The following is a 12,502-nucleotide window of genomic DNA, read 5'->3' on the forward strand; positions in this document are numbered from 1 at the left end:
GCACATAATGAGAGATGTATATGGCAGTGGTTGTTTGACAGGTGCTTGTTAATAATGAAACATATTGTTGTGCTGCGTTAACAAACTTGAGAAATCGGTCAGTGTGACATTCAGGTAATTCGATTACAAATATGCAGTGTCACGTAATAATAATAAGGCCATTTAAAGATGGGAAACGGGAGGATGTTTGTATGACGTAACGAGTTTATTCACAGCTATAAACAATCACATCTTGTGAATTTTACACGAGGCTGTTGCAACAGGGAAATCTGAATTGATTTAGTTCATGAAAAAGCGCGGCCATGCTGGCCCAGACTGTTTTATAAATAATTCAAATTATTGGAAAAAAATATCAACTTAATTTAATCAAAATTGGTCTTGTTTACTAGAAGCCACATCTGTTATCACATATGCATGTCTGTCGCCGTATTGATATATTAATTCTTGGTCTTAAATTGATAGATTACCTTGAAAATGACAGTATTTTATCTATATATACTTATCACTGAATAAAAAGTATTTGCAGCCAGGTTTATTTCTTGTATATTGTGTTGGACAACTCAGTATTGAATAACAAATATTGGATAGCAGTGTCTCTACTGCCCAGAAACTTGTGTTCTATGTAATGTTCATAAAATATGGCGTAATGCAAGAGCCCAAGGGCAGATGCGCAGCACATCAAGACGAGGGAAGGGGAGACGGTTGGGAGAGCGTGACCAGGAGAGGGGGGTGGGAGAAGCATGGTGTTCTAAATCATGATTCTGCGGGTGATTGTGATGTCAGCTGAGTTTAACATTAACGAGCACAGTTGCTAGGATAGATACATACCACTGTCGCACTGGTGCTGATTAAAGCGCCACCCACCCCCTCCCTTCATCCACAAACCAGCGACCGCATAGTGCAGCCAGTGTTGATGCATTTTATGGAGGCCGTTCAGACGAAAGATGGATCAAGCTCAGTTGCTGTGATGTAAACGCAGGCCGATATAATCGACATATCGGGAATATCGAAGTGTTCATTATAACGAACTCGTTATTTTTACATGTTAATTGGAACTATCAAATTTGAAGGACAAAGGTGTACTTTTATATTCAAGGATACGATGTGGAAACAACTTTATGCAATAACAGCGCATTGAATAATTCAAGAAGTAAAGACATTCTCAACTCATTAAACCAGTTCATTTCTGAAAGTAACCGGTTCCACTGATTATCACTTCTACATTTATATTCAATTGAACACAAATTTTATATAGCTTAAAAGCTTCAGATTTGGTGAAATAAAATATGTTTAAACCATGTGAACGTACCAGACATTTCACTGAGCTGTCAATGGCGGGCCCATTATATATAGTATCTGCCAAGTCCGCGTCGCTTGTGCTGCCCATAGTTCAAAATATTACACAACACAATAACTTTTTATGTCACTAAATATATGTAGTGAAAATGATCGTGTAACTCAGTGTATGTGTATACTTGAACTCTTTCACAACACTGTATGTAATTAACTACTACTACTACTACTACTACTACTACTACTACTACTACTACTACTACTACTACTACTACTACTGGTCACCTGAGTGAAGCAAGTCTAGATTCCCTTTGTGTCATTTGTATCTGGTACGCGAATGTTAAGACATGTATTTCAGTGTTGAAATATAATTTGTCATGTTTTATAGTCACAAATCAATGAAATGTTTTCCTCTAACGTTATGTACAGGGGCATTCCATCTCCAACTTTCCGTGTATAAGTTCCTTTCATACTGTGACTCTAGATGCCGAGACAAATATTGATGTTTCTAATGCAGCACATTACTTGATACATACTCTTCCGCTACAAGTAAAACATATACATAAAAAGAGATCTTCAACCCTTAAACGATATACATTTGCTTCGCACAGAGTATAACATATCTTACTTTGATGAGTCGTTGTTAAGAGTTGATGACTGTGTGTTAACCGATGTTTTTCTTCACAAACAAGGTGGTGGTATACTATAGTCTTTAGAGTCCGCTCGTCACGCTGAAGGCCCGGGTTCGATTCCCTCCACGGGTACAATGTGTGAAATCCATTCCTGGTGGCTTAACCCCCCCCCCCCCCCCACCCCCCCATGATATTGGTGTCTCCCAGTAAAACTAAACTCCCTTTCTCATAAACAAACGACACTTTAACAGTGTATGTGCAACGTTGCGTGATAGTCATATTTTACCAAAGCCAGCTATGTCTTCTGTACGGGTCAGCAGTCGCATAAATATAAAAATACATTATTTTGAATATTTAAAGTATTGGCATGGTAGGTACAAGAAAGCCTGTGTGAAATCACCGCATGTAACAAATACAGGGATGAACCGAAACGTGGCGAATATCTATAAGCATTCGGGAGTGACGCTCAATGCAACAGATGTTCACATTCACGCTCGGTTCAGCCCTTGTTCGTTTCTCTCTCAAATACAAACCCTCACCTTTTTGTACTGCTTTGAATCATGTATCGGCATGTGTAACGTGTGAAACGTGTAGGTACAAACGTGAACATATTAACAGATTGTTGCACTTCAAATGGCTCGGTGTTTTATAAAAAAAAATCCAAAAAAACAAACAAACCTAAAAACCCAGAAAAACAAACCAAAATCACGTTGATAATCACCGACTCACGGACTCCTTAACAAATTAATCATATCAAATAACATATATATATTTCCAAAAGCCGTGTATTTCCCACGGTCCCACTTCACCGGTCGCGATCTCATTAAGAACCTTTAACAACTAAAGGTCTAGTATGCGCTTCCAGTAATGTGGGAATACTAGTATTCATCTGCTACATGGCGATGTTGAGGTCATAAGCCTGTACTCAGTCTTATGTTTCAGAAGAATGTTTCACAGTAGATAAACCACGACACTAAACTCTATTTATTAGTGAGTGAGTATAGTTTTACGCCGCACACAGAAATACTTCAGCTATATTATGGCGGTCTGTAAATAATCGAATAAGTACCACACAATCCAGTGATCAAGAGCATGAGCACCAGTCAACGCAACTGGAAGATGATGACAGGGTCAGCCAAGTCAGCGAGCCTGGCCACCCATCCCGTTCCTCGCATGTTACGAAAAGCATGGTTTGCTGCAGATCGATTCTAACCGGGATCGTCATGGGTGCTGCACTGATTAAATACGCACAGGTTATGTATTTGTTTGGAAAAGTTCTGTAATGTCTTTGTCTTCAAAATTCCTCTTAAAAACTGATAAAATGTTATATTGTGTCGCCTGACTATACGTTTATTAAACGTAACGGTATGCACTGGAACTACAGCTTAAAGCTTAAAAACTGAAGGCCCATTTCTGCATTGGTGACCAACTCGTTTTAAGGTGTGGTGACGGTGGCAAAGGCCTGACTTCACACCAAATCAAACAGACGCCAGTATTGACACGGCCCATCAGCCTCAAAACAAAACGAGTGTATATAGGATGAAAGTTTATTTCATTTCAGAAACGCAAACGCCACTCATCCAACACACAGGATATGTTGACGGAACAATTGAAATGCATAAATACAGTGGAAGAGGGACACCATGCAAGTCATCCGCCATATGGACTCTATCTCACTCTACACCATCACATTCACGTGATGACTTTGAAAACACAAATACTGAAATACATATTTCATGTTAAGGATTATTTTGTGCATCACTAATTAATACAATTATGATCAAGGAGGCGGGTATATGTACCATATTGTACACCCTGAGCTCCCAAGGTGCTTAAATATGCATACGTGACAAGTTCGTAAATGTCTCCAAAAAGTTTCCAAAAAGAACCTTATTTATTTAAAAAAAACAATTGTGGTGAATTGAAAATTGATGGAAATAGCTACTGGATTGATTTCTTTCTTTTTCCCTGTGAGAAAGAACTTTTCGTGGCTCCGAGACAAGCAAGGGGAGACTACTCTACCACAGTGGGAATCCAGTGACAAACAGTTGCCCTCTCCAACCACTATGTTTTGAATTTAAGGGAGCATCGGGTCAATCTTTGACAGACTGGATCCAGTCTACTATTTCTGGCGATTTCAATGTGATTGTTTCACTGAATTCCTAACATTTAGTCAAAGCTTATACAGTGGAAGTTGTCTAACATAGCAGGCATTGGGACTGAGGAAATAATCCACTATAGACAATGGGCTGGATTGCAGAGCTGGTGATAAATATGCAAGCCACGGAAGAGACTTGGATTTTATGCTGGTGTTGACAACTTGCTGGATTAGACAGATGCTGGTTTTGACATCTTCCACTGTACATTGCAGTTATGTTCATTTGATTGAACTTCTTTATAATTTTGTTCTCTTTAAAATCTTGACAAACCTACTGTTTGCATATCATTAAATTCAATGCATTTCATTGTTCCCATATCAGTTTGTCAGAACACATGGAATCCATCTAAGACAAATGCCCATGTAATGACATGTAGCACATTTAACTTGAAAGTCGAAACAGCTTCCAGAAAAGTAGAAAAACAGCTTCCAGACAAATCAGAAATAAGTCAAATACATGAAATATCACAGACATACAATAATATTGACATATTTAGAAAATATACAATTTCAAACATGCCAAATTATTAACACATCCATTCACATGACTCTGTCACAATATTTATTCAATCAATCACAGTAATAAAATATGGTACATCCCAGCTGGTAAATTCAAGGTAGTGTATCATTAAAGTGTCTTTAATGCTGAAGAACAGTTTGGACTTACACAGTGAACTAAAAGACAGTATTCAAAGCTCGACAATGTTAATCTTATACATCCACCAACTTACATGCAATAACTTTCCAAATACCAAACATGTTTCACTCACTGTTTATAAAAGAAAGAGCAGATTAAAACTAAGCCATCCCTTTATATCTTTAGAGATAAAATCCAATTACTTGTCATGACAAATCACTATCGATATAATTCAACTGGCAAAGATAAAATTCAGTCTGTGAAAATGGAGTAACAGCAGAAATCATGAACCAGATCTTCCTCCAAAATATAAAACGAATTAATGAGATTGTGTTCTTGCTGAATACTATATACTGAAGTTCAGAAGATGTAATGCAAGTGATTTAAAATTCAGTCACCAACATAATGTTCAAAAGCCACAGAATTTAAGCATAATTCAATGTTTTCTTATTTTCTTTGGCCACAAAATTCACTTTCAGTTGCATAGTAACATATATAAATTTCCTCACATAAAACATGAACAAGACATACAGCTTTGGGTCTCTGGATGACATAAGTTGTTTTTCAACTCATGATCTTTGAATAGCAAATCCTTGCAAAAAATAATCTCTGAACGCCAATCAAGAGAGACCTGTACCACTTTTGTTCCTATTTTTAACATGAGTATTTCATCATGCACACAACACAAAGTAAGCATCTCTTCACAAAGATTCCAACACCAAGAAAAACTTTTGATATTTCAGAAAAATAGGGCCAACATTTGGTGATGGCTGTACAAAGCATACACACTCTGGAAAGTTTTGTGCTGCCAGCTCTGAGAGTTGGAGCCAGAGGAATGACAGAGGCATCAACACATGTGCCTGAACAGTCAGGACAATCTGGACTGGTGCATCTTCATATGAAGCAGAAATTTGTTGAAGCAAATTACTGTAAAATGCAGCATCAGCTGATTTGAGCCTGCCATGATGATAACGGACAGTGGAGTGTTTGATTAGTTAATCAATTGTTATTGACATATGAACTGTACTAGTTCAGAAAAGTGAAGTGACTGATTTATATATTGATTAAACAAACTATACCAGTTTTAGGTGGTGAATCATTCTGGTAAAACTTTTGGTCACATGCTGAATTCAAACCCATACACTTTGCGCAAGGACCCTAATTCTCACCACAAAAAGTTTGTAATCTAACCTACTGAGTCAATGTGGCTACTGCAAAATATTGTGTACCAGGGACCGATACAGCTGTTTTAGAGAGGGTGCACTCTCTTCAGAATAGCACGCTTCATTTTCACCTGTTTTCATGGGTCATATAATAAACTTTCAGAACAAAAGGGCCAGGGTGTGCAGCCCTGCAGTCCCTCTGGATCTGCCTATGGTGTGCCGATACTGATGGATATATCGATATCATATCCTCTTAGACAGGGCAGTGAGTTCATTAGGAAACTTAGGATATCCTAACAATGTTGGTGGTCCCACTCTCAGTAAATGCACATGCAATGATATCAATATGGAAGTCAGTTTCTGTTGATAAATGAGCACCACCATACATAGAATGTACTACCATGGATACAGATATTGAACTGATATTGATGTATTTTCAGGTAACCTTTTGATCCCTGTGTTACAGTTAAGCTGACCAGGCAAGATGACTCAATAGCTGTAACGCTACGGACATGACCATTTCCTACATGAGGGAGCATGATTGTCCATCTCTGCCACAGGGACATCAGAAATGCGCCTCACATAACATACTCATATAGAGAACTGAACCTGTCTCCGTGACATGATGAGCTGAAGTTTATTACCTAACCACTACCCATTGCACCTAAAACTCAATTAACTGACATCAAGCTATCACCAGTCCTGATGTGTTACTAAGATGTGTGATAGGTCTCTTGCCTAGTGATTTTAACCAAATTGTTCTCTAGGTCAGCGGTACTACACCTATATGTGTTAAAGGATGTCAGAAAGTTGAAAAATATGAATAGTGAAATAAACTGTAGGGTGTAAAAATGTTCTAATTTTTTATACATGACTTCAAAATATTTCACACAATTATGGTACTACACCTTAAAGTGAAAACCCTTAACCCATCCTGGGAACATCTATATATTTAAAATGAAATAGGTCATGTTTTGAACATAAAAATCACTCAGTGTATCCCAGTATCCCAAGTGCATATATATGTTGCATTATGCATTATCCTCCTTCGAACACTGCACTGAAAACTGTCATGGTGCAGTAATATTGCTTCGCATTAAAACGTTTCCACCTGTATGCAGCACACTCACAATGCAAAAAATAGAAACAATTCTATGTGTGGGTAACCAAAATTGTTAACATCATTTCATGAATTGTTATGTCACAACTCCTTTTTGTCATCACATTTTCCACTTTCCTGTAACGCTGTAAATACATATAAGGGCAAGATTTCTGTATATACCCCAGGTGTCCAGTGGTCAGTATTTGAGGGGAGACTGAGAGGCGTGTGGCTGGGGGACTTTACTCTGCTCCACCTGGATGTTGATAGTGGACAGTTCCGCTACTCGCTGACGTTCAATCATCTCCTTCTCCCTGTCCTCCTGCATCAACACAAATCATTGATTGGATACACTTTTACAGGGTTCCAAATAATTTTTCAGTATGAGGACTACATATGCCTTATTTGTACAATATAAGAGTGCTGGGAAAAGTTGGAGTGCTGAGTGGAATTTAATGGCGTGTAAGTAATTTCCACAACATTGTTACTCTTGTGTAAACAGGTCAATAAACAATAAAGCAATACTTTATCAGATAAATACGTCCATAAATGATTTGCAGACCGAACACCATTGCTGTGGTGCATATCTGCTGTTTTCTGATTTCTTTCCTACTGTATCATGCATCATATCTTTTATCTGTACATACACCAATATGGCCCTTATCTGGAGCCTTGCTTTTATATATTTTTGTTTACAGATTTTTGCCTAAAACTAAGGTCTGTAGATTTCAAAATTGTTTAAACAAAACATTAAATTTTCACAATCTCAAATTGTTAAGCATGTAGAGCAAAATCATTTGATGGGAGAGATAGCAACTTTTCCAATCAGGGAAAGTTTACCCATCTAGCCTTTCAGTCATGTTATTGTCATTGTCATTAAACAAATACATTGCATGACTTTACAATAGCCAAGGCAGTGGGGTAGCCCAGCATTTAAAGCATCTGCTCATCTGCATCTGCATTCTTTATAGTTCCACATACTGGAAGCACATTAAAAGATTTGCGGGTGCCAAAATCCCTTCACACATACCATATCCTGCAGTATTGAATGCATGTCTCTAACATTACATCAATAAAAGCCAATGGCAGAGTTTTCGCTCGCTTGCTCGCTCTCTCTCTCACACACACATACAGAGTGAGAGTGAGAGTGAGAGTGAGAGTGAGAGTGGGAGTGGGAGTGGGAGTGGGAGTGGGAGTGAGAGTGAGAGTGAGAGTGAGAGTGAGAGTGAGAGTGAGAGAGATAATGCATGCAGTAGAACACAGGAATTACACCCAACTTCACATCACTGCTTGAATTGTTATCCCACAGACCTATGTCAGTAATCTACCCAGTGTTCACGAATAGTGTCTGACCCTTTGACAAATCTGGCAGATTTGAAAATGGTCAGACAGAAGTCCCCAACTTGCTGGCCCCAGTGTCAGACTGAATAAATTACAATGACTTTGTCTGAAGTTGTTATTTGTGGCATGTGACACTTGTTCACTGTTTATAAACTTATGTTTATAATGTTTGTCATTATATAATGTTAATAATTTCAATGCCAATTTTGAGAAAGGTTAAATCTGAAATGTTTGCTTAACTTTATTCTGTGGGTCCTGTGAATTTTCAGTGGGTCAGACAGACATCTGAAACTTACAGGACCCAAAGTCCTGTTACTTTGAAACACCATTCGTAAACACTGTCTACCACAACTAAGTCACATATATTCACGAGTTATGGAGGAATACGGTGTACATCAATGTGTGCGGATCACATCAGTACCACACTACTGACATTATACACTACAGGATGATGTTCTCTAGGTTACTGTACCTCCTCCTTGAGTCTGTAGTACTCATCAATGGCATACTGGTATTTAGGAGCTGTGATGCCGAAAAACCAGGCCAACTTCTCTCCACACAAGTCTGCCACTGTTGAGATTGGAACATAAGATTTCATTGAATTTTCATGGGACTAAACATCTTATAGTCATCATATGGCATTCAAACCCCATTCCCATTCCTTGTTGTAATTAGCACTAGGATAATGATGGCATCATTATTTTACTCCGAAATCTCGACTGAACGTTTCATTTCGCACAACAATGACCATGTTCTCACTTGACTCTGTAGTTTCACAGCCATGAACAGGAACAATTTTTCCAAACAAGTACAAAAGTAATATGCTCAGATGCTGTGAGTGAGCAGAGATCTGCAACTTGTCATGTCAGTGCAAATGTCAAGATACCTAGTATTTCAGAAAGTGTATGTTACCCTCTATCCCTATCAGTCATTATAGGTCTAACCAATTTCCATTGTCTCCTGTACTAACTATAAAGGGTGGTCCTGTTTTCTTATCATGCTTAAGACCTCGGTTTGATTCCCCACATTGGTACAGTATGTGAAGCCCACTGCTAGTGCCCCCTGTGATGATATTGCTGGCATCTGGCATAAAGCTATACTCACTCTTCCTAGTAAACTTTCCCATCTGTGATAATAATTCCAAACAATCTGTCAAGAAACTGACACTGCCTCTTGGCCACCATCCTTGCAATCTCCTGGCTATACATTCTGATAAGTCTCCACCATGCCCTGGATGCTTAGCCCGATGAATTTATTAGGTTTTGGACCTGTCAAAGTTTTGTATGATTTCCCCCAAATCTGAGTTGCACTGAGAGCAAACCTTTGCAGCTGTGACTGCTATCTTTGTTGACAATGGTATGTTCTGTTCTAACGGTAGTTTAGGTGATTGGTTACTGTCAGAATGTGGAGCCAAAAAAGGGAGGTAATAAAATTATTCGTAGATGCATCCAAGGTATAGTGGAGACTCATCGGAACGTATGCCCTTGAGATATTGAGGATGCTTGGCTACTTGAGTATTGTGAGTGTGTGATATTTTATGTCTGCATCAATTACTTTCATCACTTGTAAATATCATATCAAATGCAACATGTAACTAAAATGGTAATAACCAGCTTACCGATATCCATTATCTGAATGGTATCCTTTCATGTCCTAATACTTTTTGTGATGTTTTAATAACTTTGTATCTATCCCTGACCAGTGACGTAAACCTTTTATGTGAACTTGGTCTGTCATTTTGTTTTCCATCATCTGGATGGCAGACACACTTACCTGACAGTTGCAATCAAAGTGCAACAGCGGTATCAATATAGGCACTGTATCACATCTATTCATGAGAAAATATTTCAGCTAAAAAACAGTTGACCAGACAAACCAGTGATCAATGTCATGAGCAACTTCTAGCTCAGCCAACCACACCAATGATTGCATCAGTGGATCATGGGGACCTATTCTTCTACAGAACTACACTGTAGCAGTGTTTCCAACTACACAATAAAACAGACACCTGTTCAAGCCCTTAATAAGAACCTGAGGGAGGATTACTCTTGCTGGTCTCCTGTTTCTAAGCACAACTGCACATCACTTGTTATTCTATGCATAACTTGTGCAAAACAAGATCACTAACAATTTACCAGATAGTGTGTGAACCGATACTATGTCGCTTACCTTTGTCTGTTCAGCATTTATCTCATGTAAAGTAGTATACTTTTACATACTAATATTTTTTTGCTAAAGGAAGTCCATAACAATTTACCTGATAGAGTTCGAGCTGATGCTGTCATCAAGCAATACCAGAACCATGGTAACCAAGCCAGCTTTTTCTGCAAAACAGTAAACTTGGCAATTAGGAGTTGATTCTCTCAGCGTTCTGACATAAACAATAAATGGTGCCAAGGCCTTTTTTTTATGTTGGTTTGCAATACTCACTTACTAAAAAGGAGTTACTTGTCACTGAATTATGTATGGAATACATAACAATTCCAACTACATGACATTCTGTGTCAGTGTCACACAGCATGGAAAATATTTATTTTTATGGCATGTCTAATACAAAAATTCTGAAAATATTGTGATAAACCACTTGTACCATGTCTGTTTAGTAGAGACAGTGAAGTGCAAGACCATGTAATAAATCAAGGTTATTAGGCAAATGAAAAGAATATCATGTGAATGCCTAGTTATAGCTGAGTAACTCACTGGGTCGACAGGTGGCTCTTTTGGTTTGACCTCTACTTCCTCCTCATCAGTGGAGTATTCCTCTAGGATGCCATCACTGAAATGCAACACACGCTTCGGTTTCTTCTTTGGCTTCTGTTTGCCTTGATTCTCTCCCTGACCGAGTGGAACATTAGTGAAGTCAGACGTTTTCTAAAATGTCAAATGATGTCTTGTAAACATAGAGTGAGTCTTGACCACTAATGCTAAGAGAGATCAAGCAGATGGAGCTCTGTGGTCTAGTGACACTGACAAAGACTCAGTAGAGAGAGTAGGTTTGTGGTTTGTTTCCTGGAATGTATCAAATACTTTAGTAAAACAAAAAGAATAGATTACAAACATACCTCTAGTTACACAATGGACTTTGGTACACCTACAGAAAACCAGCCATATTGTTTAGTGTCATGCCACCCTATCCCTAACGTTAACCCCGAACCTAACCGTAACCAAAAGTAAAATCGCCTCCTTTCAAAAATGGCAGAAGGTATTCAGTATTCTGTAGTTTTACCCTTTGAACCTTTTTTCACAAGTGTGTGGATTTACATGAGTATATTAATACTGAGATCACAGATGCCAACACGTGAGTGGTTGAGACTGGGGCACAACATAGTGCAGTGTCCAGAGATGAACACTGGATTTGGGTAACATAAATCATTTCATGTCGGATATATTTCACATTGTGTAAATATGGTCCGGTGTACAAGGTTTCTGGATATCTGGGATTATCTTGAGAATCATGTAAAACTAAAAATCACCTCCCCTAAGTTTTCTTGAAGGATGGTAAGATACAATTCATAGAAATCATGAAATGGATATCCAGAGATTCAGTGGCAATGCCATTATATTGATAGTGTATACAAGGTATTATTCTGTATGAATAATTGTCACTTATGCTACATACATCTTCACATATAAGACATCTGCCATATACATATCAATAAGAGTAAGCCATAAAACTGACAACCCAAACCTGTTACACATGTGCAGGATTTGATCAACTGGAAGACTGGAATCACAACGCTTTTCTGGTACAGTATTCAGATAGTTCATGTTAGTTCATGTTTAAGGAGACCTGATACAATGAGCATGAATCACAAATACCACAAGTCAAAGTGGTTGTTTAATAATCACTGTCTGTGATAGTGTACTGTTACTAGAGCTACTGACTCACTGCCAGTGTCATACCGAGACAATTCGACTCACTGAGTTGTTTACCGTTTCTGGAAAAAAAAACAATGTTCGATTTATCACTCACTGATGCCGTTTCGGATGTAAAATGGATTCACTGGAAGCATACGAAAACAAGGTCATCGTGGAACTAACGGAGAAGAAACGTACAATCAGAAACAACAAGTAAAACATGATAAAATTCAGACCTGAGACTCGTTTGTTGACTCCGACATCTTGACAAGGGAACGTTAAGCTCCGGACATCGATATCTCGTGAAATACAGGATTCGCA

The 12,502-nt window shown here is 38.3% G+C and overlaps 1 protein-coding gene across 1 annotated transcript; it reads right to left on the reverse strand.

Annotated features, from left to right (window-relative positions):
- Positions 1–3,458: 3,458 nt before the first annotated feature.
- Positions 3,459–12,478, reverse strand: LOC137294584 (protein FAM177A1-like). The gene is made up of 5 exons (XM_067825631.1): positions 12,418–12,478; positions 11,024–11,194; positions 10,581–10,647; positions 8,796–8,893; positions 3,459–7,304 (listed from the first exon to the last, which is right to left on the reverse strand). Exons 1-5 carry the CDS (start codon positions 12,442–12,444, stop codon positions 7,182–7,184), a joined length of 486 nt encoding a protein of 161 aa, XP_067681732.1. The 5' UTR covers positions 12,445–12,478; the 3' UTR covers positions 3,459–7,181.
- Positions 12,479–12,502: the final 24 nt, after the last annotated feature.

This window comes from Haliotis asinina, chromosome 8, assembly GCF_037392515.1.
Source record: "Haliotis asinina isolate JCU_RB_2024 chromosome 8, JCU_Hal_asi_v2, whole genome shotgun sequence".
Taxonomy (NCBI): Eukaryota; Metazoa; Mollusca; class Gastropoda; order Lepetellida; family Haliotidae; genus Haliotis; species Haliotis asinina.

What these genes read in the sequence shown, in the direction of transcription:
- LOC137294584 (XM_067825631.1), bottom strand. Translation starts at nt 12,444, where the DNA reads ATGTCGGAGTCAACAAACGAGTCTCAG. An exon ending in AGTCAACAAACGAGTCTCAG is followed by an intron (nt 11,195 to 12,417) that starts GTCTGAATTTTA and finishes TTGACATTTTAG; the next exon opens with AAAACGTCTGACTTCACTAA. An exon ending in AAGAGCCACCTGTCGACCCA is followed by an intron (nt 10,648 to 11,023) that starts GTGAGTTACTCA and finishes ACTGTTTTGCAG; the next exon opens with AAAAAGCTGGCTTGGTTACC.